Source organism: Apus apus, unplaced genomic scaffold (assembly GCF_020740795.1).
Source record: "Apus apus isolate bApuApu2 unplaced genomic scaffold, bApuApu2.pri.cur manual_scaffold_52_ctg1, whole genome shotgun sequence".
NCBI classification, from domain to species: Eukaryota; Metazoa; Chordata; class Aves; order Apodiformes; family Apodidae; genus Apus; species Apus apus.
This window is the reverse complement of record NW_026248857.1, coordinates 48,474-73,665: the sequence shown is the minus strand read 5'-3', so window position 1 is coordinate 73,665 and position 25,192 is coordinate 48,474. Positions and strand designations below refer to the sequence as shown.

General features: G+C 65.1%; 9 protein-coding genes across 15 annotated transcripts in view; 2 read left to right on the top strand and 7 right to left on the bottom strand.

The window, feature by feature from the left end:
* Positions 1–176: 176 nt before the first annotated feature.
* CCDC97 (coiled-coil domain containing 97) lies at positions 177–3,118 on the top strand. The gene is made up of 5 exons (XM_051643918.1): positions 177–194; positions 605–1,102; positions 1,565–1,801; positions 1,905–2,034; positions 2,141–3,118. The coding sequence occupies exons 2-5, from the start codon at positions 652–654 to the stop codon at positions 2,247–2,249; spliced, it is 927 nt and encodes a 308-aa protein (XP_051499878.1). The 5' UTR covers positions 177–194; positions 605–651; the 3' UTR covers positions 2,250–3,118.
* Positions 3,104–6,265, bottom strand: TGFB1 (transforming growth factor beta 1). Its single transcript, XM_051643917.1, has 7 exons — positions 5,914–6,265; positions 5,232–5,401; positions 4,804–4,921; positions 4,632–4,718; positions 4,398–4,548; positions 3,744–3,897; positions 3,104–3,358 (listed from the first exon to the last, which is right to left on the bottom strand). The coding sequence occupies exons 1-7, from the start codon at positions 6,221–6,223 to the stop codon at positions 3,200–3,202; spliced, it is 1,149 nt and encodes a 382-aa protein (XP_051499877.1). The 5' UTR covers positions 6,224–6,265; the 3' UTR covers positions 3,104–3,199.
* Positions 6,266–7,007: 742 nt separating this feature from the next.
* On the bottom strand, positions 7,008–8,680 carry B9D2 (B9 domain containing 2). Of its 6 annotated transcripts, none has more exons than XM_051643907.1 (4): positions 8,649–8,680; positions 8,085–8,213; positions 7,856–7,981; positions 7,008–7,771 (listed from the first exon to the last, which is right to left on the bottom strand). In XM_051643907.1, the coding sequence occupies exons 2-4, from the start codon at positions 8,170–8,172 to the stop codon at positions 7,455–7,457; spliced, it is 531 nt and encodes a 176-aa protein (XP_051499867.1). In that variant the 5' UTR covers positions 8,173–8,213; positions 8,649–8,680; the 3' UTR covers positions 7,008–7,454. The 6 variants fall into 6 exon arrangements, with proteins under 6 accessions (XP_051499867.1, XP_051499869.1, XP_051499866.1 ...); XM_051643909.1 differs by having other exon boundaries at positions 8,669–8,676; XM_051643906.1 differs by having other exon boundaries at positions 8,085–8,180; positions 8,649–8,674.
* Positions 8,681–9,041: 361 nt separating this feature from the next.
* Positions 9,042–10,255, bottom strand: EXOSC5 (exosome component 5). The gene is made up of 6 exons (XM_051643913.1): positions 10,154–10,255; positions 9,948–10,061; positions 9,744–9,865; positions 9,489–9,629; positions 9,329–9,418; positions 9,042–9,233 (listed from the first exon to the last, which is right to left on the bottom strand). The coding sequence occupies exons 1-6, from the start codon at positions 10,242–10,244 to the stop codon at positions 9,141–9,143; spliced, it is 651 nt and encodes a 216-aa protein (XP_051499873.1). The 5' UTR covers positions 10,245–10,255; the 3' UTR covers positions 9,042–9,140.
* A 162-nt stretch (positions 10,256–10,417) lies between these two features.
* Positions 10,418–13,770, top strand: BCKDHA (branched chain keto acid dehydrogenase E1 subunit alpha). Its single transcript, XM_051643923.1, has 9 exons — positions 10,418–10,552; positions 11,184–11,342; positions 11,654–11,740; positions 11,819–11,927; positions 12,015–12,176; positions 12,259–12,465; positions 12,788–12,929; positions 13,091–13,262; positions 13,565–13,770. The coding sequence occupies exons 1-9, from the start codon at positions 10,454–10,456 to the stop codon at positions 13,733–13,735; spliced, it is 1,308 nt and encodes a 435-aa protein (XP_051499883.1). The 5' UTR covers positions 10,418–10,453; the 3' UTR covers positions 13,736–13,770.
* Positions 13,771–14,558: 788 nt separating this feature from the next.
* On the bottom strand, positions 14,559–16,224 carry DMAC2 (distal membrane arm assembly component 2). The gene is made up of 6 exons (XM_051643905.1): positions 16,175–16,224; positions 15,530–15,693; positions 15,331–15,411; positions 15,120–15,253; positions 14,880–15,042; positions 14,559–14,802 (listed from the first exon to the last, which is right to left on the bottom strand). The coding sequence occupies exons 1-6, from the start codon at positions 16,190–16,192 to the stop codon at positions 14,643–14,645; spliced, it is 720 nt and encodes a 239-aa protein (XP_051499865.1). The 5' UTR covers positions 16,193–16,224; the 3' UTR covers positions 14,559–14,642.
* A 1,296-nt stretch (positions 16,225–17,520) lies between these two features.
* LOC127396284 (homeobox protein otx5-like) lies at positions 17,521–19,732 on the bottom strand. Its single transcript, XM_051643903.1, has 3 exons — positions 19,639–19,732; positions 19,038–19,189; positions 17,521–18,847 (listed from the first exon to the last, which is right to left on the bottom strand). Exons 1-3 carry the CDS (start codon positions 19,730–19,732, stop codon positions 18,224–18,226), a joined length of 870 nt encoding a protein of 289 aa, XP_051499863.1. The 3' UTR covers positions 17,521–18,223.
* Positions 19,733–23,146: 3,414 nt separating this feature from the next.
* Positions 23,147–25,044, bottom strand: LOC127396290 (histone H3.3A). 2 transcript variants are annotated; one of them, XM_051643915.1, is made up of 4 exons: positions 24,907–25,044; positions 24,145–24,319; positions 23,874–24,027; positions 23,147–23,773 (listed from the first exon to the last, which is right to left on the bottom strand). In XM_051643915.1, the coding sequence occupies exons 2-4, from the start codon at positions 24,270–24,272 to the stop codon at positions 23,645–23,647; spliced, it is 411 nt and encodes a 136-aa protein (XP_051499875.1). In that variant the 5' UTR covers positions 24,273–24,319; positions 24,907–25,044; the 3' UTR covers positions 23,147–23,644. The 2 variants fall into 2 exon arrangements, with proteins under 2 accessions (XP_051499875.1, XP_051499874.1); XM_051643914.1 differs by having other exon boundaries at positions 24,145–24,288; positions 24,907–25,042.
* LOC127396283 (EH domain-containing protein 2-like) overlaps positions 24,559–25,192 on the bottom strand; it is a 5,901-nt gene continuing 5,267 nt past the window's right edge. Inside the window, exons 5-6 of the mRNA XM_051643902.1 lie at positions 24,907–25,186; positions 24,559–24,787 (exon numbers count right to left, since the gene is read on the bottom strand). Of these exons, the coding sequence (XP_051499862.1) occupies positions 24,559–24,787; positions 24,907–25,186 (509 nt within the window). The remainder of the gene's footprint in view (positions 24,788–24,906; positions 25,187–25,192) is intronic.

The following is a 25,192-nucleotide window of genomic DNA, read 5'->3' as shown; positions in this document are numbered from 1 at the left end:
CCATCTCACCTTTCTCAGCCCCTGCTTTTTGGGGTGAAGTTCGGGGTTTTTGGTTTTGGGTGCGATCCTTGACCTTTGACCTCAGTGGTGGGAAGGGGGGAACCGAAGCGTCCCGGAACCTTCGGCCGGGGTTGGGAGGGGCCGCGTTTGCCGCTCCCGGAAGTGACGCAGCGGCGGGACGGAGGCGGCGGCGGGTGAGGCGCGGCGCGCGTGGCGGTGTCGCATTCAAAAGGGGCCGAGCTGCGTCCGGGGGGATCTCAGCGGGTTTTGGGGGGTCTGGGGGCGTGGGGGAAAACCCCGAGATTCCACCTGATCTCCCGGAGACTCCGGCCCTGTGGGTCCTGTTTCCCGGGGACACTCCCTGGCCCTGCGGGGTTTCCCCACTTCCCTGAGGGATTTGGGGTCCCTTGAGTGGGCGATCACCCCCACACACTTCCCTGAGGTATCGGGGGGGGCTCCTCCCCTCAATCCGTGAGGGTTTTGAACTGTCCTGAGGGGTCCTTCCTCATTCCCATGGCCCCTTGGGAATTCTCCCTTGGGGTCCCCCATCCTTTGGGGTCCCCCTGTCCCCAGGTGGGTGCTAACGGTGTCCCCTGGTCCCCAGGAAGGGTCCCCCAAAACTACCCCCCCCCCCGCCCGCCCCATCCCATCATGGCGGTGGAGCCAGAGCCCATGGCGAGGTGGGACCCCGAAACGGACGTGGACCCCGATGTCAGCGAGCAGGAGCTGGACCCCACGGCAGCCGAGAGGTGCCCCGTGTCCCCGGAACAGGACCCCAAAACATTGAAGCGGGACCCAGTGTCCCCAGAAAGGGACTTTGCTGAGACATTGGACTCGAAAGTGAGGAAACAGGACCCCAAAATGTCCAAACGGGACCACATGTCCCTGAAGTGGGACCATAAACTGTCAGAGAGGGACCCCGTGTCCCCCACAAGGGACTCCACAAAGGAGGGGGACCCCCTCTTCCTCGAGGGCTGCCCAGAGGGGCTGGGGTCCCAGCGCTGGCGCCCTGAAACTGGCCCCTGGGGGCGTCCCCGCCGCCCCCCTGCCCGCACCCGCCTCCGCAACCGCCGCTTTGCTGCCCTGCGACAGCTCATCAAAGGTGGGGGACAGGGGGTCCCCAAGGGTCTGGGGTCGGGGGGGGGGGGTGGTCCCTGAAGACTCCAGAGGGTATTGGGGCACCCTGATGTCTTTAGGGGACACCCAAGATCCTTGGGGTGGGCGTTCCCCCCATTCCTGTGGGATCTATCATCCCCCAACCATGTCACCATTCCTTCCCCCACACACATACCCCCTCCAAACCCCCCCAGATCCCCATGAGTAAAGAGTGGGGAGGGGGGCATCCCCTGACAGACACACACCCCACCCACCTCCCAACCCACACCAGAGTCCCTTTGGCTTTGAGGTGTACCCCCCCATCCCCGCCATTTTCCCCTGGGATTTTGGGGTTCCCCCCCTTTCCCCTTGGTCTGTGGTGCCCTTCCCACTCTTCTTTGGGTCTCAGGTGCCCCCTTCCCCTCCTCTGGGGTCCTGTTCCCTCCCCTTTTTAATTACTCTTTCCCAGATGGCGAGTACTTCAGCGAGGAGGAGATGCGGGCGCGGGAGCCTCTGCTCTACCAGCACTACATCGGGCAGTACCAGGGGGCTGAGCCATTCCCGGGGGAACCCCCCAGACCCTCCCACTTATTGGGGGGCCCCTCCGGACACCCCTCTCTGACAGGGCTGCTGCTGCGCTCAGTGGAGGAGGCGGCTGTGCAGCAACGTCTGCACCGGCAGCGCCTGCGGGACGGCGACAGCGGAGGTCAGGGGGCTCCACAGGGATTTCGGGAGGGGGTGGGTGTCTCAGAGTTCCACAGAGGGGGGGAGGGCCACACCTCTGTGACACCCTTCCCCCCACCCCCCAGATGAGGAGGGGGATTCATCCCCAGACCCCCACATCCCCGACGCAGCCGAGCGGGCGATGCTGCGGGAGGAGTTCACCAGCCGCATGTACCAGCGCTTCCTGGACGGGGAGGATGGAGACTTCGACTACAGGTGATGCCCTGGCCGTGGAAAAAAAGGGGGGGGAGGGGCAGGACCCGGGCACCCTCATTGAGCCCACCCCCCTCCTGGCCCCGGTGCCTCCCCCTGCTTCCCCCAGCCAAGTGGATGAAAACCCCGACCTGGACAACCTGGACATCGTCTCACGCGACGCTGAGGAGCGATACTTTGACGAGGAGGAGCCCAGCACTGCCCCCCAGCTCGAGTAGGGTGTTCCCACCCCCCACAACCCCCCCTGAACAACCAGCACCATAGCTGGTGCTATGGGGCTGCGGGTGGGGACACGACTGGGCCAGGACTCTGGGGTCCTCTCTGCGTCGAGGTGTTTGGAGCAGGGGCGGGGGCTGTAAACTCACACCCTATTTATCATTGCCGTGGCGGGGGGGGGGGGGGGGGCCATGAGTCAGCCCCAGGCGTGGGGGGTATCACCTCATGCTCCCCCCCCGAGCAATTTGCAGGCGTCTGCGGTTCCACAGCTCCTCCCAGTGCCCCCAGGAGCCCGTGTCTGCAGCTCATGGGGGGGGGGGGGGTCCCCAGTGATCTGGACCACCCACAATATATGACTACATCTTGGAGTGGGGGTGTCCTGAGGGATCTGGACTCCCCCCTGCCCCTCCATGAGTCGCCAGGGGTGGCCATTGGTCCCGGGTCACCACATCCCCCCTTGTGTCCCCCCTGTCCCCGGGGGGGGACACCCTGTTTCCTGCCCCCCCTCCCCCGGAAGGATAAATTTAGCCTGTCCTGGGGCCCTTCCGCCCCCACGGGGTCTGCACAACACCGGGGAGGCGCGGGGAAACACTGGCAAGAGCACGGTGGGAGGTGGAAATGGGGCTGGGGGGGCTGCAAAGGAGGAGCCATCACAAACCTGTGTGTCCTTCTAGGTCCCTGCTGCAGCCCCCCCCCCCCCCCTCCCATTTCTCCCCCTCACCACTTCTGCTCCCCTCCCAGTTTTCCCTCCTCATTCCCCCCCTGCCATTTCTCCTCCCACTCTCCCCCCCCCCGCCAACCAAAAAAAAAAGCAGAAGTTGAGTCAAAACAACCCCTAAATAAAGGAAGAACCGGCTGAAAAATTAAATAAGGTGTTTTTTTTGTGTGGAGGTGCCTGGGGTGGGGAGCAGGGAGAGGGCTGAGGCAGCTCCGGGGCGGGGGGGGGAGGGAGTCAGCTGCACTTGCAAGCACGGACCACCATGTTGGAGAGCTGCTCCACCCGTGCCTTGCGCCCCACGTAGTAGACAATGGGGAGAGGGTCGAGAGTCTGGGGGACGCAGCAGGGGGCTGCCGAAGCCCCCGGGTTGTGTTGGTTGTACAGTGCCAGCACCTGCAATAATCCCCCCCCCAGGGATGGCCCCCCCCAAAAATTGTGTCAAGGACTCCCCCCAAGAAAATGGGAGAAGACCCTGCTGGCGAGATTCTCACCAAGCCCTCCCTGCCCTGGGGATCCCAGGTTAGGGAGGGGTCCTGCAGTGGCCCTTGCCTCCCTCTTGTCCCCATTCCCCCTGCCCAGAGACCCAGCTGCTCCCTCCTCATCTCCCCAGGGGACCCAGGCACCCAGGACCCCCATCCCTTCTGTCCCAGGGACCACCAGGACCTCCCCATCCTATCCTCAGCACACTCTAGAACCACCCACCGCCCCCCCCCCCCCCCTCCAAGGTTCTCCAGGACCCCCCTCCCATGCCAGGAGTCCCAGCCCTCCCCAGGCCCACCTTGGTGTACTGGGTGTCCGCGCTCCAGATATAGGGGCAGGGCCCGAGGCAGAAGTTGGCCATGTAGCCTTTGGGCTCGTGGATCCATTTCCACTGCAGGTCCTTGCGGAAGTCGATGTACAGGGGCCGCACGCAGCAGTTCTTCTCCTCAGTGCTGGGGGGGAAGGAATAATGGGGTGCTGTCCCTGGGGGCCCTCAACCCTTGCTGGGGGGGGTCCCTGGGGCTTCTCAGCCCTTCCTGGGGGATCCCAACCCTCTCTGGAGGGTCCTTGGAGCTCCTGAGCCCCTCCTAAGGAGGATCCAAATTTTCCTAGTGGGTCCCTGTAGGGGAACCTCAACTTCCCTGTGGGTCCCCAGCCCTTCCTGGGGTGTCCCTGGGGCTCTCCAGCCCTTCCCAAGGGGGATCCAGACCTTCCGGGGGGGTCCCTGGGGGTCCTCAGCACTCCCTGGGGGATTTCTGAAAGTCACCAGCCCTCTCTGGAGGGTTCCTGTGGGTCCCCAGCCCTTCCAGGGAGGTCCCAGGGGTATGCTGGGGGCATGTCAGTGGTGTCCCTTGGGTCCCAAGAGCTCCCAGAGGATGCCGAGGGTCCCTGGAGGTCCCAGAGGGTGCTGGGGAATCCAAGGGGGGCAGTGGTGCCAGAAAGGGGTCCCTACCCCAAGCAGTAGTCTATGTCGAGGGCGCGGCGGCGGCGGGAGCTGTGGAGGTCGTTGGCACGGTCGGGGGGCAGCGACATGGCCAGGAGGTGCGGGAGGCGCCGGTGCTTCTGCGCGATGCTCTGCATGTCCCCGCGCTGCTGCTCGAACCCTGCAGGGACCGGGGGGGTGGCACCAGGACACACGCAGGGACATCCCCCCATCCCCAGGGGGTGTCCGTCTGTCCCCCAATACCTTCAATGGAGATGCGCATCTCATCAGTGACTGTAGGGCCCGGCTCGCAGGGACAATGGACACTCAGCTTGAACAACCCTAGGGGCTCTGTGGGATATGGGGGGAGGCATGAGAGGGTCTGGGGGGGGGGCTCCTTAGGGACTGCGGAGGGTCAGGGGAACACTCCACTCACCACTGCTGCTCAGCCACTGTTGGACAACGTCTGTGACATCAAACCAAAGCCACTCCTCATCTGGTGTCACCCGCACCGAGCGCCCGTGCAGGTACCGCCACGAGGCATTGCCATAGCCCTGTGCCACCCCGAGCCATAAACAGGTGGGCTCCGGAGTCCCCCAGAACCCCCCAGCGGTCCCCAGAACCCTCCCTGTCCCCACAGAGAACCCCAGAGCTCTTCGTGTCCCCATAAGGGTCCCCAGAGCATCCCATGTCTCCAGGGCACAGCCACAGGGGTCCCTGTGTGCATCCCCCCGACCCTGTGCACATACCCATCCCCACCTGTCCCCCCTGTCCCCAACCCTGTGCACATCCCCAACCCTGTGCACATCCCTGCACATGTCCTTTGCCCCCAGCTGTGTCCCCTCTCCCGGCACATGTCCCCACCTGGTAGAGCTCGAGGCGCTGCGGGGCGCTGGGGCCGTCCCCCCCCCGCCGCAGCATCCGCAGCTCGGCCCGGTGCAGCAGCGCCGCCCCCCGCAGCTCTCCCCGCACCCGCGACGCGTTGAAGACGAAGAAGGTGCTGCGGGGGGTGGGGCGCCAGCGCTCCAGCAGGCCTGCGGGGACAGTGCTGTCACCCGCGTTCACTCTGGAGCGGAGTGATGGCCGCACAGCTTTGCTTTCCCCCAGCTCCCCCCCCCCATGTGCACAGCCTGGACCCAGTCTTGGGTGGTGACATGGACACCCCGAGGCTGTGGGAACCCTCGCCCCCCCCTCCAACTAAGGGGACCCAGGTGTCCCCACGGCCACCCCCCCCCAGGGAGCTGTGGGTCCAGCCAGGCCTCCTCGAGCCCAACAAAGGTTCCTCAGAGCCGGGAATTACTCAGCAAACCACAACGTCCGGCACATCCCCGAGGCCACTGTGGCCGGGAGGAGCTGCTGGTGGGGATCCAGGCGTCCAGCTGGGGGGACCCAGGCGTCCGGGCCACAGAGGACCCAGGCATCTGGGCATCACTGCTGCTCCCCACGCTCAGCAGCCTCTGGGCTCTGACCACCACCCACCACTGGATGCTACAACCCCCCCCGAGACCGGCCAGCCTCCCCCCTACCCCGGGCAGCCCCCACTCACCCTCCCCAGGGGTCTCCATGGGGAAGCGATGCAGCTCCTTGGCGTAATATTCCTCGGGGTCCTCAGGGGGCCGCAGCAGCGCCCGCTGCCGCAGCAGCTCCTGGGTACTGTTGTAAAGGGCTCGAACGTCGTCGGGCAGGGGCCAGGGCGGGGGTTCGTCGGCCGGGGGGGCTGCTAAGCGGAGCTTGCTCAGGATCTGGCCCCGAACCGCCTCGATGCGTTTCCTTCGCGCTGCTTCCAGGTCCAAGGACCGGCACGTGGAGAGCGCCCGGGCCGCCCCCAGCAGCACCAGCAGCACTGCCAGCTCCATCCCGCCAGGACCCCCACCGGGGAACCCCCCCAAACCGGGTTATACCCCTCTAAACCAGGACACACCCCCCTCCCCCCCCCCCCCAGACCGGGATACCTTTCCCTAAGGGGGTTGCCCTCTCCTTAACTGGGATGTAACTCCCCTAAACTGGGATACCCTTCCCTAACCGGGATAACCCCCCCCCTTAAACCTGAATACTATCCCCCTCTTAACCGGGATACCCCCCCAAACCTGGATATTGCCCCCTAACTTGGATACACAACGCTCCCTCCCCCCCCCGCACCCCGCAGCTCGCCCCCTCCCACCCGGTGCCGCTCTGTCCCGCTCCCGGTTCCCGGTCCCGGCCCCGTCCCGGCGGGTTTTGAGGCCGACGGTGTCGGAACGGGGCGGCCCCACCCAGGAAACGCCGCGGGGGGGGACCCGGGGCCGCCCCCCCCTTCCGCTCGGCGGGGCCCGGCCGGGGGCGGCGGGAGGCGCCGGGGGGGGGGAGGGAAACTGAGTCACGGACCCCCCCGGGCCGGGACACCGCCCCCCCACCCCCCACCACGGGACCCCCCCAGGAGGGACCCAGGCGTCCGGGACACACCCCCCGCCCCCTCCCTCAGGACCAAGACGTCTGGGACGCTTCCTCATCCCCCCCCCCGACGGGAACGTGGATGTCTCGGATCCCTCACGGGTGTCTCGGACCCCCCCAAAAAGGGGGAGAGAGGGGGGCTCCCTGCCACCCCCAGGACCCCGCCTCGCTGCCAGACACCCCCCCTCCAAACCACAGGCAAAACAGAAATTGTAGAAAAAATAACTTCACAGAGGAGCAGGGAGCGGGTGCACGGGGGGCACAAAGGGGACCCCACATCAAACCCCAACCCCCCGCCCGTCCCCCAACACTGACCCAGATGCGGTGACAGGGCTGGGGACGGTCCCAGAGGTCCAGGACATTTTCAGAGGGACCCCCAGGATCCTGTCTGAGCAGGGAACAAGTGTCCTACCCCCCAAGGGAAGGACCCCACTGCCCCTGTCCCCAGGGATCCCTGATGTCCTACCCCGAGGGGCCTCAAGTGTCCCATTCCCAGGGAACCCTTATGTCCTGTCCCCAAGGGGTCCCCACCCCCTCATCCCTGGGGGGTCCCTGTCCCCTCATCCCAGGGGGACTCTGGTGTCATGTCCCAACAGTCCCTGTCTCCCCATCCCCAGGGGCTCCCCCCCTGTCCCGGGGGTCCCTGTTCCCCCCCCACTAGCACTCGATGCCGTAGCGGCCGAAGTGCCGCAGCAGGACCCCGAGCTGCAGGTGGACGGTGCCGGCGGCCTCGGTGCGGAGCCGGAACCGATCGGCAGCGCCGGTGGTGCTGGTCTCGGGGGCTCGGAGCTGGGGTCCCCCCCCGACCAGGCTCTGGCTCAGCCGTTCCCACAGGGTTCCTCGTGGGCGCCAGGTGACGCAGGCCAGCGAGTGGCACCCGGGGGTGGCCGGGATGTGGCAGAAGCCGTAGCCCAGCACCTCGCTGCGCCCCAGCCCGTCCTGGTGCCAGACCTGCAGGTGCAGCTTGGGCCAACCTGGGGAGGACAGGGGGTCAGGGACCCGGGGTGGCAGGGGTGACACAGGACACACACACACACACACACACACACACGTGGTACCTTGTAGCCCCTTGGTGGCAAAATGGACATCGAGGGGGTGACACCAATAGGCCACGTCGTCAACCTGGGGGTCGTCAACCTGTGTCTGGCCAGACCCCAGACCCGAGAGCAGCTTCCAGGCACCGCCTGCCACGAGGGGAGGGACACACAGAGGTCACGGCCGCTGCGGTGTCACCCCCTGCCCGGGTGACAGCCCCTCCCCCCAGAAAAAACAACCCCTGGGGCTCACCGGCGTGCAGCCCCCACTTGCAGAAGAGGCGGCGCTGGGGGAAGCCGCTGCCCCCCACGATCTGCCCGATGATGTGCACCTCTGCCATGCTGCTGCCTAGTGGGGGAGCGGGCGTCCCCTCTGTGCCATCTTCTCAGCACACCCCAAACGTTACAGCCCATCGTACCCCGTCATAGCGCCCCGTATCACCCCATTTCACCCTCCTGTCCCCACATGCACCCTTGTTTCTCCGTGTCCCCGTTGCACCACCTCATTGCTCCCCCATATTCTCCGTTCCCCCATTGCTGCCCCTCATAACACCCCCATCTCTCTCCCTTGCACCCCCATATCCCCCCATTGCACCCTTCTTCCCCCATGCACCCCAATTCCTCCACTTGCCCATTGCATCCCCTTTCCGCCCGCATTTCCCCTATTCCCCCCCTCATTTCACCCCGTTATTGCACTCCCATATTCCCCCATGGCCCCGCCTCGTGGCCCATCTCTCTTCTTTGCGCCCCCCCGCCATTGTATCCCCCAAATCCCCCCTGTACCCCCATTTCCCCGCACACCCCCGGCGCTCGGTACCGCAAGCCGCGCATGCGCACCACGAGACCCCCACCGACCACGCCCACTTTCAGGGCTCGTTGCCGCGGCAACGAGCCGTCCGTCCCAATGCCGCCTCCCCATTGGCTGCAGCGCCCAGAGGGGGCGGAGCGCTGCGATCTCGAGGGGAAATGCCCGCCCTGCGCCGCCATCTTGGGAAGGTCCCAGGGCGGCGGCACCACAACGGACGCCGCCATCTTGGGCACCCTGGGCGCTGCCATCTTGGGTGTACCCCGGGAGCCGCCATGTTGGGTGCCCCCCCGCGGCGGTGGGGGAGGAGGGGGGGGGCCTCAGACACGTCTGTGTGTCCCCCCCGACTTTGGGACGGGTGGGATGGGGGCCCGTGCTGCACTGAATGGACTCAAGAGGCGCAGCAATAGGAAGATTCTTTACTGTTTACTGGGGGGGCCCCAGGCCACACGGCGGGAGGGGGGGGCGCGGGACAGTCCAGCTGCCCCCGAGGTGTCCCTGGCATCAGGACTTGGAGTATTTTCGCCGGACGGAGTCACGATAGAACTGGAAGATGGTGTCGGCGGCGCGCTGGGCGGCCACGAGGCACTGCTGCATCTGGGGGTGACAGGAAGCCTGTGGTGGGTGGGAGAACCCCAGCTGGGGGGGACTACACTCCGCAAGACCCCCTCGGGAGTGCCCGAATCCCTCACCTCCTCCACGGAGCAGCTGCCTCTGGTGGTGGCCGTCAGCACCTTCCTCTCAGTGCTGTCAATCGCAAAAGTGAGGACAGCACGGGCATCCTGCAAAAGTGGGGAGGTCAGAAGGGCTCGGGGGGGGCCCAGGGGGCTTGGGGACCCCCTCGGTGCTCACCTGCTCCTGCCGGGTCGTGGGATCAAGGATGATGGCACCGTGGGGGTCGAGGGCACAAGTGACACCGCAGAAAAGGGACGTGAGGGGCAGCCCTGCATCCAGCAGCCCCATGCAGGCAGCGTTCAGGCAGCAGGAGAGCAGCTGGGGAGGGGGTCAAGGATGGGGGAGACCCCCCAGAACACCAAGAGAGCTCCAACCCCCCCTCCCACTTATCAACGCACACCGTTAGGGGCTCCCTTCCCCCCTCAAGGATACGGAGCCGGCATCGCTCAGCACCTGCAGGACCAGGGTGATGGCGGTGCGGGGGTGCAGCACCCCCAAAACCACCGTCTCGCAGGTCCGCCGCAGGAGCTGCTCCCGGCTACGCTCCATCACGCCTGCGGAGGGAACCGGGGAGGGCTCAACCGAGGTGCGGGGACACCCCGAGACCCTCCCGCGCCGGCAGGAGGGGTCACCCACCTGGCAGCCCCACCTTGGGGCGCAGCAGCACCTCCAGCGCCGCCCGGTCCGGCAGCTCCTTGCTGCCCTTCACCTCCGCAGGGCCGTAGAGCCCGGCCAGCACCGACGTGTCACCTGGGGCCGGAGAGGGAGCGCGCTCAGCCACGGGGGCAGCGGGGACACCGGGAAGAGCAGCGCAGGGGAAGGGAAGGGGAGGCCCGGCGCACCCTGCAGGAAGGCGGCCGAGCCGTCCGGCCGCGAGAGCAGCCCCTGCTCGCAGGAGAAGGGCCGCAAGCAGCACCCGCCGCCCCCCGCCATCCTCTCCCCCTCCTCCCCCGCCGCCATGGCCGCCACTTCCGCTTCCGGGGCGCGGGTCGCGTCTCGCTTCGCTTTTGGCCGCGCCCCGTTGCGTGAAGCCCCGCCCCTTGCGCGCGAAACCCCGCCCCGGTCACGCCCCTTCGAGTTGAATTCCCCTTCCAGGCCACGCCCCCTAGGGCGGAACCCGCCCCCGGCCACGCCCCCACAAGATGGCGGCCATGGCGGCGCTGCGGGCGCTGCGCGGGGGGCTCCGGTGGCGGCTCCCGCGGACCCCGGGGCCCAGCCCGGCCCGACGCCTCAGCACCGCCGTGAGTGGGGCCGGGGAGGGCACCGGGAGCAGGGGGCGGCCGTTCCCCAGCCTGTCACCGCCCCTGGGCCTGGCCCCGGGAGCCCCCCGCCCATCCTGGGGACCCGCGTCCTGGCCCCGTGTCCCCGCATTCCCACGTCTCCACAACCCATCCCTGTGTCTCCCCGCCCCGCCACGTTTCCGTGACCCCCCCAGCCCATCCCCGTGCCCCCCTGTCCCCCCTATTTGCATGTCCCCCTATTTGCATGTCCCAGTGCCCCCATTCTCCCCGCATCCATGTTCCCAGGGCTCCCATGTCACTCTTCTATGTCCCCATATCCCCCTACACCCCATCTCTGTGCCCCTGTGTCCCCGCGTTCCCCTGTCCCGTCCCTGTGTCCCCACATCCCCCCACCCCATCTCTGTGTCCCCACATCCCCGTGTCCCCCAGTCTCGTTCTTCTCCCCCCGTCCAGTCCCCCATGTCTCCGTGTCCACTTTCCTCACTCATGCTCTCCAGCCATTGGCCCCGCGGGGGGTGGGACAGGAGGAGGTGCCCGGGGGCCCCATTTGGGGGGGTTTTTGGGAGCGGGACAGGGCTGCGCCAGGGTGGGGGTGACACAGGAGGGGACACCCTGCTGTCCCCATCCCCAGGAATTCCCCTCACCAGAGGAGAAGCCGCAGTTCCCTGGCGCCTCAGCCGAGTTTGCCGACCGGCTGGAATTCATCCAGCCCAACGTCATCTCGGGGATCCCCGTGTACCGTGTCATGGACCGGCAGGGACACATTGTCAACCCCGCCGAGGACCCCCAGGTCAGCCCCGGGACAGGCCAGAAGGGGGCACCTGTACATGGGACCCCCAACACGCAATGTCTGGCGGGGGGGGGACACCCCAATGTGTAGTGTCTGGGCACATGACACCCCAAACATGTCCCCCAAACGTGATATCCACACATATGACATCCCAAACATGTCCTTTCCATGTACATGGGACCCCAGACTTTCCCCCTCCAGGCACACATTCCCTCCCCCCATCCACAGCAGTGACACAATGTCTGGGGAGGGGGAGCAGGGGACACCCCACTACCTGAGGGGCCCCCAAACCTCCCCCTGGGCCCCCACAGCTGCCCAAGGAGCTGGTGCTGAAGCTCTACAAGACCATGACGCTCCTCAACACCATGGACCGCATTCTCTATGAGTCCCAGCGGCAGGTAGGGACACGGGGGGGGACGACAAGGGGGGACACCCTGAGAGCAGAGACCTCACCAAAACCCCCCTGTGCCCCCCAGGGCCGTATCTCCTTCTACATGACAAACTACGGGGAAGAGGGGACACACGTGGGCAGCGCGGCCGCACTGGACGACACCGACCTGGTCTTCGGGCAGTACCGGGAGGCGGGTAAAGGGCTGGTGACCCCCCTGGGGGGACCGGGGCTAGAGGGGGGCTGTTCCCCTGTCCGTGTGTCCCACCCCCCCCCGTTTGCAGGTGTGCTGATGTACCGGGGTTACCCCCTGGACCTCTTCATGGCGCAGTGCTACGGCAACTCCAGCGACCCCGGCAAGGGCCGGCAGATGCCCGTCCACTACGGCTGCCGCGACCGACACTTCGTCACCATCTCCTCCCCCCTGGCCACGCAGATCCCACAAGGTGCCCGCAGCCTCCCCCAGCCCCCTGTGTCCCCCCATGTCCCCACACCCTCCCTGACCCCTCCCCACGTCCCTTGTCACAGCCGTGGGCGCAGCCTACGCCATCAAACGCGCGGACGCCAACCGGGCGGTGATCTGCTATTTTGGGGAGGGGGCGGCCAGCGAGGGGGACGCTCACGCCGGCTTCAACTTCGCTGCCACCCTGGAGTGCCCCATCATCTTCTTCTGCCGCAACAACGGCTACGCCATCTCCACCCCCACCTCCGAGCAGTACCGGGGAGATGGCATCGGTGGGGGGGGGTCTGGGGGGGTGCAGGGGGGTGTGAGGGGGTGTAATAGGGCACAGGGGAGGGCAGAGAGATACAGGGGGGCTGTGTAATGGGGTACAGGGGGTGTAATAGGGCACAGAGGGTGAAGGGCTGTGTAATGGGGTGCAGGGGGGTGCAGAGAGGCACAGGAGGGGGTGTAATGGGGCACAGGGGGTGCAGGGGGTCCAAGAGGCTGCGAGGGGCCAAAGCAGGTGCCAAATGGCTGGATGCTGGGTTTTGGGGTGCTGGGGAGGGGGAAAGGAGGCACACCCCAACCCGTGCATGCCCCCCGGACTCCCCGCAGCGGCGCGTGGCCCCGGTTACGGCCTGATGTCCATCCGGGTGGACGGGAACGACGTCTTTGCTGTCTACAACGCCACCAGGGAGGCGCGGCGCCGCGCCGTGGCCGAGAACCAGCCCTTCCTCATCGAGGCCATGACCTACCGGTAGGCTGGGCCCCCCAAAAACACATTTCCCAGGGGATTTCTGACCTCCGCCCCAACCCCAGCGTTGGCCAACCCAGCCCTTCCTCATCGAGGTCATGACCTACCACACCTCCCAAAAAAAACCCACCTTTCTCGGGGTTTTTTGATTTCTCCCCCCGCAGAATTGGCCACCACAGCACCAGTGATGACAGCTCAGCCTATCGCTCCGTGGACGAGGTGAATTATTGGGATAAACAGGATCACCCCATCTCCCGCCTGCGGCACTACATGGTGAACCGGGAATGGTGGGATGAGGAGCAGGAGAAGGGCTGGAGGAAGAGCTCCCGCAAGATGGTACCCAGGGGAGCCCCAGGGTCTGGGGAAGGAACCCCTGGGAGTCTGGGGAGGGATCCTGGGGATTTTGGGAGGGAGTCACTGGGATTCTGGGGAGGGGATCACCAAGATTTTGGGGAGGGAGATCCCTGGATTTTGGGGAAGAATCCCCGGGATTCTGGGAAGGAAATCCATGGGATTTTGGGGAGAACCGTGGGATTTTGAGGAGTGGAACTGCAGGACTGGGGGAGGAGAACCCCGGGATTTTGGGGAGGGGATGACAGGGATTTGGAGGAGGGGACCCCAGGACGTTGCCCCCGCAGGTGATGGAGGCCTTCGAGCAGGCGGAGCGGAAGCCCAAGCCCAACCCCCAGCTCCTCTTCTCCGACGTGTACCGGGAGATGCCGCCCCACCTGCGGCGGCAGCGGGCGGCCCTGGAGCGGCACCTGCAGCACTACGGGGAGCACTACCCCCTCGAGCACTTTGAAAAGTGACCCTCTCTCCCCAAAATAAACCCAGGGAGACCCCGCCCGCGCCCTGGGTGTGCCGCCAAGTCCACCCTGGATCCCAGGGGGATTCGTACCCTGGGGGGGGGAATAGCGCCCTGAGAGAGGGAGATTAACCCCCTTGGGGGGTATGAAACCCATTGGAGGGGGGATTAATCCCCCTGGGATGGAGCAGTCCCCTTGGGAGGGGGAAAGAGGCCCTCCCCCCCCATGAGGGGTTAAACTTGAGGGGGTAAGTGATCCCCTTGGAGAGGGACTTAGTCCCCCCTTTGGGGCAGATTAAACTCCCTGAAGGGATAATTTATCTCCTTTGAGGGAGGAGTAACCCTCTTGGAGGGTAAATTAATTGAGGGGGCAATTAATCTCCTTGGAGGGGCAATTAACAATTTTGTGAGAGGAATTAACCCCCGCCATGAGGAGGATTAGCCCCCTTGGAAGGGTAATTAACTCCCCTTGGTGAGACTAAACCCTGCTGGAGGGGGGAATTAACCCCCTTGCGGGGGATTAAACCCCGTGTACAGGGATTAAATCCCTTGTGGGGGGGAAATTACCCCCATTGGGGTGCGTAAAGCCTCTTGGGAGGGGAAAATGGCCCCCTCAGAGGGGGAATTAACCCCCTTGAGGTAGGGATTAACCCCCTGGAGAAGGGATTAGCCCCTTAGGGGGTACTAAAGCCCCTGGGGGGGTAGATCAGCCCACTCACAGGCTGGTTTCACACTGGGAACGCCGGGGGTTCCAACACCCCTTCAAATAGGGCAAAAAGCAGCAAAACCCATTGATTGTTACCAAAAAAGCCAAAAATCCAGGGATGGGGGGGGAGGCAGCACGCAGCTGCCAGGATTTAATGCTCCGGGGGGGCAGCGTGGCTCCCTCCACACCCCAACCCCCCCCATCCTCAAGCAGGGGACTCCAGTGGTGGCGTTGTCCCCGTCCCCGCACTGTCCCCAAGGTCCAAGCCCAGGATGTGGCATTTTGGCAGCATTTCCTCCAGCAGGATCTGAACCAGCCCCGGGCTCAGCACCTGGATCCCAGCCACGTCCAAGCGCCGGAGCTCCCTGGGAAGCGGGCACGTGGTGTTGGGGGGCAGCTGGAGCCAAAAGGGGGGTCCCCAGATGCCATCCCCTCTGCTCACCGGAGGTGGTGGAGGGTAGCCAGACCCCTCTCAGTGACATGGGGACAATGGGCCACCGACAGGTCCCGCAGGGTGTCCCCAAAGACGTGCAGCCGTCCCAGTGCCCAGTCATCCAGGTGGGGGCACCTGCTCAGGTCCAGGTGCTGCAGCTGGCTCAGCAGTACTGTGGGGAGACAAAAAGGGGGGTCAAGGGAGGTCCCTAAAGGGATTTGGGGACCCCAGGGGGAGCTCGGGGCTCACCCAGGTTGTCGAAGCCTTCATAGGTGAGGGAGGAGCCGCTGAGGTCCACGGCCACCACGGGGACGTCGCGGAGCCGCAGGACCTCGGGGCGCCAGCGGCTCTCGGGACGGATCCAGTGCTCCTGCCCCTCAAATCTGGGGGGTGGGGATCAGGGCGAGGACCCCCTACTCGGGGGGCAGGGGGACACCCCCAAAGCAAGGCAGGGGCTCACCTGACCCCCCCACCGAAGGACAAGGTGAAAATGGCAGCTGCCACGTTGTCCCCGTAGGTGTCCCTGAGGAAGCCACAGTACCTGAGGGTGACAATGATGGGGCTGGATGCAGCCCCCTGCCCGTGCCCCACACATGGGGGGGCTGGGCCCAGCCCCTCAGCTCCCTCCCCACGAGGGGGCCGCCCCCAGCCCCACGCACGCGTTTCTGCTCCGCAGCCGGTTCCGCCGCAGCCGCTCTCCCCAGGCCACCACCTCGTCCACCTCGTAGAACCAGCGGCCCAGGCGCTGCAGCAGCCCCCCCGCTGCCCCCCGGCTCTGCCTGGGGGGGCGGCGCGGGGCAGAGACCCCCCGACACCCCAGGACCTGCAGGGGAGGGAGCGGGACCACTTCAGCCCTTGCCTGTGTGCCGCCGTTTCCCACAGCTCCAAACAAGACTCGAACCGCAGGGGGGGCCGGGGGGGCACATCGGGATTTAACTGCAGGGGAGGGGGGCAAAAAGCTGCTCCCCGAGGCGTGGGGGGGGGGCGGGCAGGAAAATGGGGAGGGCAAAAAGCCGGTCCGCAAAGGAGGGGACGCAGCCTCGTGGTTCTGCCTGCGGCCTGGGGCGGATCCGGTGCCTCCCGTTCCTCCAGGCCTCGCACTCCGGGGGCGTCCCCCCCATCCGGGGGGGTCGCAGGGGGGAGAAAGGCTTTACCGGGGAAACGGGAGGGACACCCCTGCGGGGACCCAGCCGCACAGGCCGAACCCCCACACGCCCTTTAGGCCTCGGGGGTGCTGCGGAAGGGGCGCAGGGACCCCCAAACCGCCCCCCCCCGTCTCCAAGGTGACGCCGGGGAGCACCTACCGCCCTCAGCGCCGCCATCTTGGGCGCCTCACGTGACACTGTCTTGGCTCTCTGAGCTCCATCAAATGGCCACGCCCCTACATGTAGCCACGCCCCGTCCGCGCCGTGACCACGCCCCCTATGCGAAGGGCCACGCCCACTGGGTCCTGCCATACTTCTCGGTGCTCTGGGGTGCTAATTGGGGTGCTAATTGGGGTGCTAATTGGGGTGCTAATTGGTGTCCCATCGCCCTCACTGGGGTCCTGCGGTACTATCTGGGGTGCCATGGCCCTCACTGGGATCCCAGCGCCCTCACTTGGGTCCTGGGGTACTAATTGATGTCATAGCCCCTGATTGGGGTCCCAGCATCTTAACTGGGCTGGATACCCCTCCACCCGTGTCCCTTGGGCCGTGCACCCCGACACGCGTGTGCAAGGGGCCACGTTGCTGGTGTGTCCCCACACCTCGTGGCGCCCACGCTGCCTGGGGCACGTCCCCGTCTCCAGGGGACCTCGCAGCAGCCCCAGCCCCCCCCCCCCCCCCCCCCCCGCACCACCACCCTCCTTATCCCCTTCATTAGGGCCGTTAAACCGGGCTTAACCCTCTTCCCGCCCCCCCCGCGGCCCCCCTGCCCCAGCTCAGCCTGGATTAGGCTCCATCTGCCCGGCCAGGGCTGGCAGGGCCTGGGTTAACCCCGGGGGGGAGGTGGAAAGCAGGAATCCCACCTACACAGGCCTCCCCCAACCCCAGGGCATGAGCACACACTTGTGTAGGGACACCCTGTGTCCCCTCCCGGGACCCACTCATATGCAGGGACCCCCTACAGCCAATCCCAGGGCACCCCCAAGGCCCCCCATGTGCAGAAACCCCTTCCAAAGCACTCCTAAGGATGCCCCATGCGTAGGGACATCCCCCTCAGCCAAGCCCAGGGCACTCAGGGGTCTCTGGGAGTGCAGAGGTGGGGGGGGGTCTCAGGGCCCCTCGCAGTGGCCAAACTTCAGGCAGATGTCACCCGCCACCACTCCCCGCCAGTTTGTCACCCGTTCCCTAATCCCGCTAATTGGCCCCCAGCCAGAGCTGCCCCTTTTGCTAAATTAGATCAGTCAAAATAACGGGGCGAAGGGGGAGGGAGGGGGGGGTTAAACAGGGTCCAGGACCCTTCCCCCCACGGGGCAGACACCTGGGTCCATCCCGGGCTGGAGGGGGGGGGGGGTCAGGTCTCCAGCCCCAGGATGGGGCAACATCGGGGGCGGGAGGAGGTGGTTTCCCCCCACCAAGCATCGTTCTTCATTAACAGCCCTTCATTAATGACCCGCCGCCCCCTCCTTTTTTTTCCCTTTTTTTTTATTATTATTTCATTTGTTGGAAGTTTTTTTCCTTCCTCCGTGTGCTCGGCAGCCCCGGGGGGGGGGGTCGGGGGGAGGACAGGCAGCTACGGGGGGGACGGGGAGACCCAAGGGGGGTCGGGGCTTGGGAGGGGATCAGGGGCAGCAGGGGACGGGGACGCTCCCAGGGCTCGCTGGAATGGGAGAGTCCCATCCCGCTGCATGTCCCTCGGGATGATCCTGGGCACCGGGACACCCCAGGGAGTCAGAACAGTCTGTGCCATGGAATAGTCCGCGCCCTGGGGTGATCCCTACGGGGATGCTCCATGCCAGGATGCTCCGTGCCGCAGGGACAGTCCCTGCTCCAGGAATCCTCCATCCCGCTGGGATATCCCGTGCCGTGGTGGTGCTGGAATGGTCAGTGCCATGGGAATGTGCCATGCCACGAGGACGTTCCGTGCCACACGGCTGGTCCATGCCATGGGAATGCTCCATCCTGGGATGGTCCATGCCAGGACGCTCCGTGCAGGATTGCTCCGTGCCGGGATGCTCCATCCTGGGATGCTTCATTCCCGGAAGGTCCGTGCCGGGATGCTCCGTGCCGGGATGCTCCGTGCCGGGACGCTCCGTGCCACGCAGCTGCCCCGCGGTGCCGGCACGTGCCGCTGGAGACGCCGCCGCCGCCGAACCTGCCCCGGCCGGGGGGGTCGCCGGTGCCGCCGGCGGGGACGGGAGCTGCTCCCCCTCACAAAACCTGGAATTTCCAGGAGCTTTGATCCTTGTAATCCAGGCAGTCGGCAGCGTTGAAATTGAGCTTCCAGGAGCCGGCCTGATCCTTGTAGTCCAGGCAGTCGACGGGGCCGTAGCCCAGCCCGGCGGTGCCGTAGCCCTGCCCGGCCAAACCGGCGGGCGAGGGGGCGAGATGGGCACCCATGGTGGGGGGGGCCAGGGGGCTGAGCGCCGCCCCGGGGGTCCCCAGCTGCGGGTGGATGGGGGAGAGGTAGGAGCCGCAGTCCAGCCCCCCGAAATAGGCGGCCGAGCCGGCGTAGCTTTGGCCGTAGCCGGCGGCTTGGCTGTAGGTGCCGGGGAACGGAGCCGAGCGCGGCAGCGCCGGAGCCGCCGCCGAAGCCAGAGGGTCGGGAACGGGCGAGATGGAAGCCGGGCTCCAGATGGAGACGGTGGCGCCGGCGGCAGAGCTGGGGGTGCCCGGGGGGGCGGTGGGGGGTGGGCTGTAGGGCCCCGGTGGTCCCGGTTCGGTGCTGGCGTCGCGCGCCGGGGAGTTCTTCTTCTTGGGGGGCCGGGGCTTGGCTTGGCCGCTGCTCTGCTGCTGCTGCTGCCGGCACTTGGCCCGGCGGTTCTTGAACCAGACCTGCGGGAGGGGAAACTGAGGCACGAGGCTGGGGGGAACACCCTCCCGTGTACAACACCCGTGTGTGTGCGCGTGTGTGTTGGTGCACGTGGAGCCTTGCACGATTCCCGCAGCCCTGCACGTGTCTCCCTCCCATCCCTGGTGCGTGTGTCGTCGTCGTCCCCCCCCACACCCGCTGTGGCCCCCCCACCTGGACGCGGGACTCGGGCAGGTTGATCTTCAGGGCCACCTCCTCGCGCATGAAGATGTCGGGGTAACGGGTCTTGGCGAAAAGAGCCTCCAGGATGTCCAGCTGCGCCCGCGTGAACGTCGTGCGCTCCCGGCGCTGCTTCCTCGGCGTGGCTGCGGCACGGGGGGAGGGGGCGTGTCACGGGGGGGGGCGGGTCCCCTCCATGGGAAGCCCCCTCAGATGGGGACCCATGGGGTGAGGGCGGTTGGGGTGGGAGGGGGGATCCCGGGCGGAGGGGTTACGGTGGGAGGGGCGTGTGTGTGTGAAAACCTTGTGCAAACCCCACGTGCAACCCCCGCCCCTCCCCCGATCCCTAGTGCGTCCCTCCCCATGCAACCCTCCCCTGCATCCCCCTCCCCAACAGACCCCCCCCTCCAGTAACCTCCCCCTGCATCCTCCCCCAATCCCCCCTGCATCCCACCCCTGTGCAAACAACCCCCCCCCGCCCAGGGCTCACCGGGGGTACCCCATGGTGGGGCAGGGAGGGCGGGGGTCTTCCCCAGGGAGGGAGAAGATCTCAGTGGGGATGTGAAGGGGGGTCTCCCGGCGGGGGGGGTCTCACCAGGGTACCCCACGGCGGGGTGCAGCAGGTCCATGCCAGGCCCGGCCAGGCTCAGCCCGTTGACGCCGTAGTGGGGCTGCTTGATGTAGGACATCATGGCACAGGGGACCCCCGCGGGGGGGGCTGGGGGGGCTGCGGGGACACGGCGGGTCACAGGCAGCACGGCACCGGGTGGTGCAGTGTGGCACAGGGACCCTGTCTCGGGGACTGGGAACCCCTCAGGGACAGGGATCCTCACCCCATCCCCCACCAGGCACCTGCCAGGATGTCACCCCTGTCACTGAGCCACCCTGTCTCCAAGGCAGTAACTTGTCCCCACCCCAGGGGACACCCTGAAGATGCCACCCGGTCCCCAAAGTGGGGACCAAGCCTGTCCCCAGTGTGGGGACCTGATCTGTGGGCTGGGGACAGAGCTAGAGCCTTTGTCCCCAGGGCTGGTCGCTGCATCCCCCAGCTTGTCCCAGAGCCAAGGAAGGTCACCCCAGCGCCCAGCTCCCAGCTCTGAGGCAGGGGACAAAGCCAGCAGCTTGTCCCCAAGCCAGGAGATGTCACCTTGGGGCTGGGAACCCTGTCCCTGAGCCAAGGACAGCAGCGGTGGCTTGTCCTTGAGCTGGGGAGGCCACCCTGACACTGGCCATTGTTCCCCAGCCAAGGGACAGGGCTGGTGCCTTGTCCCCAAGCCAGGGAACATCCTGCCGGGGCTGGTGACCATGTCCCCAAGCCAGGTGACATCTCCCAAGGGTTGGCCACCCCATCCCCACGCAAGGGACAGAGCCAGTGGCCTGTCCCCAAGCCAGGTGACACCACTTCAGGCTGCCCGAGCTGGGGCCACAACCAGTGACTTGTTCCCCAACCCCAGAGGCGGTGACACCCCCTGATGTCCCCCCACCCCAGCCGTGGTGACGCCCCGCCAGGTCCCCCCATGCCTACCTGCGGCGGCGGCGGTGCTGGCGGTGCTGGTGGTGCTGGTGGCGGTGCTGGTGGTGGCGGGGGAGGCGTCCCCGCCGCGGGGGGAGATTTAAGTAGGGCCCTGCGTGATGTCACCATGTCACTAATCCCCGGGGGGTGACATTGGCCCCGGCCCGGGGCTAATCCACCCCTGCCGGCAATTAACGCTCATCCCCCGCCACGGGGGGAGGGGGTCCCGCTGTCACCCCCACTCTGAGACGGGAGGGTGAGGTTTGGGGGTGGACTTGGCTGGCACCCGAGGGGGAGTCAGGCATCTGGGGGGAACCCAGGCATCCCCCACTCAATTAACAGGGAGACAGAGTCACCTTTAATTAATGTCCCAACAGGGATGGGACAGGGGGGATGGGATGGGGGGGAGGGGACAGGGGGGAGGGGACGGGGGGGTCCCCCCCCCATCAGTTCCTCCCCCCTCCTTAATAACAAACCTCATCACCCCCAGTTACGCACCGGGCAGTGATTGAGGCTGGGTAATTTGGTGGTGCCACCACCAGCTCGTTAGGTCTAACAAAGGCACAAGGGGACAGGGGTTGGGATCCCTCCCTTGGGTCACTTGGGGGGGGGAGGGGTGTCACAGTGGGAGGGGTCTCGGGTGGACACCAGGGTCCCATGGAGGGTCCCAGACACCCCTTGTCGGGGGGCAAGCCTGGGCACCCTCCTAGGTGGGGGGGCAGAAGGTTGTGCCCCCCCGTGGGGCTAATCCCAGGGACAGCTGCCACGTCTGAGCCCCAGGGTCGGGGACACATAGGGAGGGGGGGGGGGGGGGGGTGGGGACCCCCAGAGGGGGCACAGTGTCTTGGGGGGGGGGTGGGGTGGGAAGAGGGGGGAAACCCAGGAGGGTGCAGTCAGGAATGACCTCCCAGTGCAGCCCCCCCATCCCCAACACAGCCTCCAAAGGAGCTCAGTGGGATCCCCCCAAAATCCTGTGGGATTCCCTCAAATCCCACAGGCGACCCCCCCCAGAATCCTGTGGAGCCCCACCAACATCCCACAGGGTCCCCTCAACATCCCACAGGGCCCCCACAACATCCCACAGGGCCCCCCCCAGCCCCGAGCAGCTGGAGGAGAGTGTGGAAATCGGGATGATTAGTTTGTTTTTCAGACGCGGGGATTTGGGGCTGATTAACCCTAATCCCTGCGCCAGGGGGGTCGCGGGGGGGGGGCGGCGCAGATGCGGCTCTGGGGGGGGCCCCGGCCCCCCAAAACTGCCACACAGCCGGGGAGGTGGCACGGCTCAGCCCCAGGAGGGGTCCCAAACCCCTAACCAGACCCTGAGAAATTTGGGGGGATGGAAGAGGCAGGGAAAGTGGCCCCAAGATGTGGCTGCTCGTTACCCTCGTTACCATTAATTGGCTTTTTTGGGGTGCAGGGGGAGGCAGGCGTTGCTGCTGCTGCTACAATTTCCCTGTTTCTGGAGAAAAAAAAGGGGTGAACACATGTATACATTGATTTTCCGATCAAAATATAGATGTAATTATATAAAATTATATCTGCACTTGTAAAAAATGTGTTTTATATAAAACTGCATCATTGTTTATATTAAAAAATCTGTCCTTGTATTTAAACATTCTGTCCTTGTATTTTAAAAATCTGCATTTATGTAACATATCTGCCTTTATATAAACCTTATAAACCAGCTCTGTATTTATATAAAAACACAGATACATTAACATAAAACACAGGCCTGTTTATATAAAATTTTGGTACATTCACACAAAATATATGTATCTCCCATCTATATATATAGAAGCATTCCATATTTCTATTAAAAATGTTTATTTCAAGCCTACATATAAAAACCCTCTATATTTCTATTAAAAATCTAAGTATATATAATATATATATATGTAGTTTATACCTACCTCTACAGGCACCCTAGAATTTTATTATTAGGGTGTTTTTTCTATATATATATAAGCCCCTATATTTATATCAAAAAACTATATATAAAAAGTTTCTACCTATAAAAGCATTCTATATTAAAAATATATTCAATATATATATAAAAGCACCCTGCATTTATATTAAAATATAGATTTATTCAACATCTACATATAAAAGCACCCTGTATTTTTATTAAAATATGTCATTACTCAATATTTAGATATAAAAGTCCCCAATGCTTCTATCTAAAAATACAACCATAAATAATTTTTTGGCTGTACTTTATTTCTTTCCCAATGTCTCCATTTCCCAGAAGCCCCCCCTTTCCTGGGGGTCTCGGGGAGGGTGTCCCCCCCCCCCCCCCGTCCTCAGGTGCCCGCCCCACCCCCCCTCGGGCCCTAATCCTGATTAGGGTGGCTCAGGGGGGGGGGGGCTCTAAAATTAACACCAGGGTGTCAGGAACAATCTCGTCAGCGCCCCGGGGTAATCCAGCCCCCCCAAAAAGGGAAAGGGCGAGGGGGAACCCTCACTTTGCACCCCAAAGTAAACCCCCTGAACCACAGATTTTGGAGGCTCGGGGGGGAGGAGATTTATTTATAATAAAGGACAAGGCAGAGATGGGTGGGGCCAGGATTAATTAGGGAGGAAACGAGGTGGATTTTATTGACGAGTTTTGTTTATTCCGGGGTGGAGAAACGCAGACAGTACAAAGCACAAAGGGGAAATGGGGTGGGGGAGACCACCCCCCCACACACACACCCCCCAGGAGTCAGAGCCATCCCCCCACAGGAGCTTCGAGATGCCAAAACCCCAAAATTCCTCTTTCCACGCCCAAAACTACACCAGGTTTGTGTAGAAAACCAGGGATTTCAAAAACTGTCCCACCCGCCCTCCCCCCACTCCCCCCCAGTTCTATAGATTTTTTTGCAACTCAGAAAAGAAAAAAAAAACAAACAAAGTGTACAAAAAGGGGGAAAAAACAAACCCAAAAAGTCTCATCAACCCCTCGGATGTCGCACGTTGTCACTTGGTTTTTCTTTGCCTGAACGGAGTCGGCTCTTGCGACGTGTCCCAGGAGCAGGAGAAACCTCCCCAAAACCCACCCAAACTGCCCCCCACCCCCACCCCGAGCTTCTCCTACCCCCCCCGGGGCGCCCTAAGCCCGCTCCCCCCGGATGCGCCGTGCCAGCTGGATGTCCTTGGGCATGATGGTGACCCTCTTGGCGTGGATGGCGCAGAGGTTGGTGTCCTCAAACAGCCCCACCAGGTATGCTTCGCTGGCCTCCTGCCGGCGGGGGAGGGGGGAGAACATTTTGGGGACATTTCTGTCATTCCCTCATCCCCTCCGGCGTGTCGGGGAGGGGGCTGGAGGGGGGTGGTCTCACCTGCAAGGCGCCGATGGCCGCGCTCTGGAAGCGCAGGTCAGTTTTGAAGTCTTGGGCGATCTCCCGCACCAGGCGCTGGAAGGGCAGCTTACGGATCAGCAGCTCCGTGGATTTCTGGTATCGACGGATCTCCCGGAGGGCCACAGTGCCGGGCCTGTGAGGGATTCCAGCCGTTAACGTACAGAACCCCACGCTTCTGGGTGTGAGACAGCGCTGTTGCTACCCCGGGGAGCCAGCCGCGCTGCCCAGCAGAGCCCCGCGCCCGCGGTACCTGTAGCGATGGGGTTTCTTCACACCCCCCGTGGAAGGCGCGCTCTTCCTGGCCGCCTTGGTGGCCAACTGCTTCCGCGGCGCCTTCCCGCCGGTGGATTTCCGAGCCGTCTGCTTGGTACGGGCCATACCGGACGGTCAGAGCCTGCCGAGGAGGGGGAAAAGGCCGAGGTCGGCTCCGGGAAGGGCGAGACCAGCCGTTAACGGGCGGGAGGGGCGGCCGCCGGCCCGCGCGGGGCCCCAGCCCGCAACTGCGGGGTTGGAGGGGCTGCCGCCCGGCCTCGCAGCAGACACGGGGCTGCGAGGGAGCCGCCGGGCCAGCGGCCCCGCGCCTGGACCAGCCGCCCCGCGCCTGGACCAGCCGCCATGGCCTCACCGCGCCGGGCGGAGCCGCCGTCCCCTCAGCACGCTCGGACTACAGCTCCCAGAAGCCTTCGCGCCGCACCACGTGCCCAAGCGACCGCACACCTGATTGGCTGGCGCGACCCAGCCAATAGACTCGTACGCCGCCAGAAAGCGGGCGGAGCCGCCGAGTCTCCCCCTTTGACGGACACATCTCTCGACCTATCCCCTCCCGGCTGCCCAGCCAATCAGCGCCGCCGCCCCGCAGCCAATCAGCGAGCGGAGGCAGACGGAAGGCGGGACTGAGGAGAAGCGTCTCCTCAGACGACCTCGGCACCGGGCCGCCCCCCCCCGCCCCCCTCCCCCGCCCCCTCCCCCGCGCCCCGGTACCGGCCCGTCCCCGTCCCCGCACCCCCGTTACCTGCGTGCCCGGCTGGGGGCGGCGCTGGAGCCGTTGGGGAGGGGACGGGGGGTCGCGCGGCGAAGCTGTCGCTGCTCTCGCTCCCTTCCCGCCTTTCCCGGCAGAAAATGGCGGGCTGCCGGCGGAGGCTGCTTACCCGTCATGCACCGCGGCGGGGGCGGGGAGGCAGGTCGGCTGAGGTGAGGCGGGACGGCGCCATCTTGTGACCCGCCGCGGGGCCGGGGCCGCTCGGGACCCGCTGGGGACCCGCTGGGGACCCGCGCTCCCCGCGGGACGAGCCCTCGGG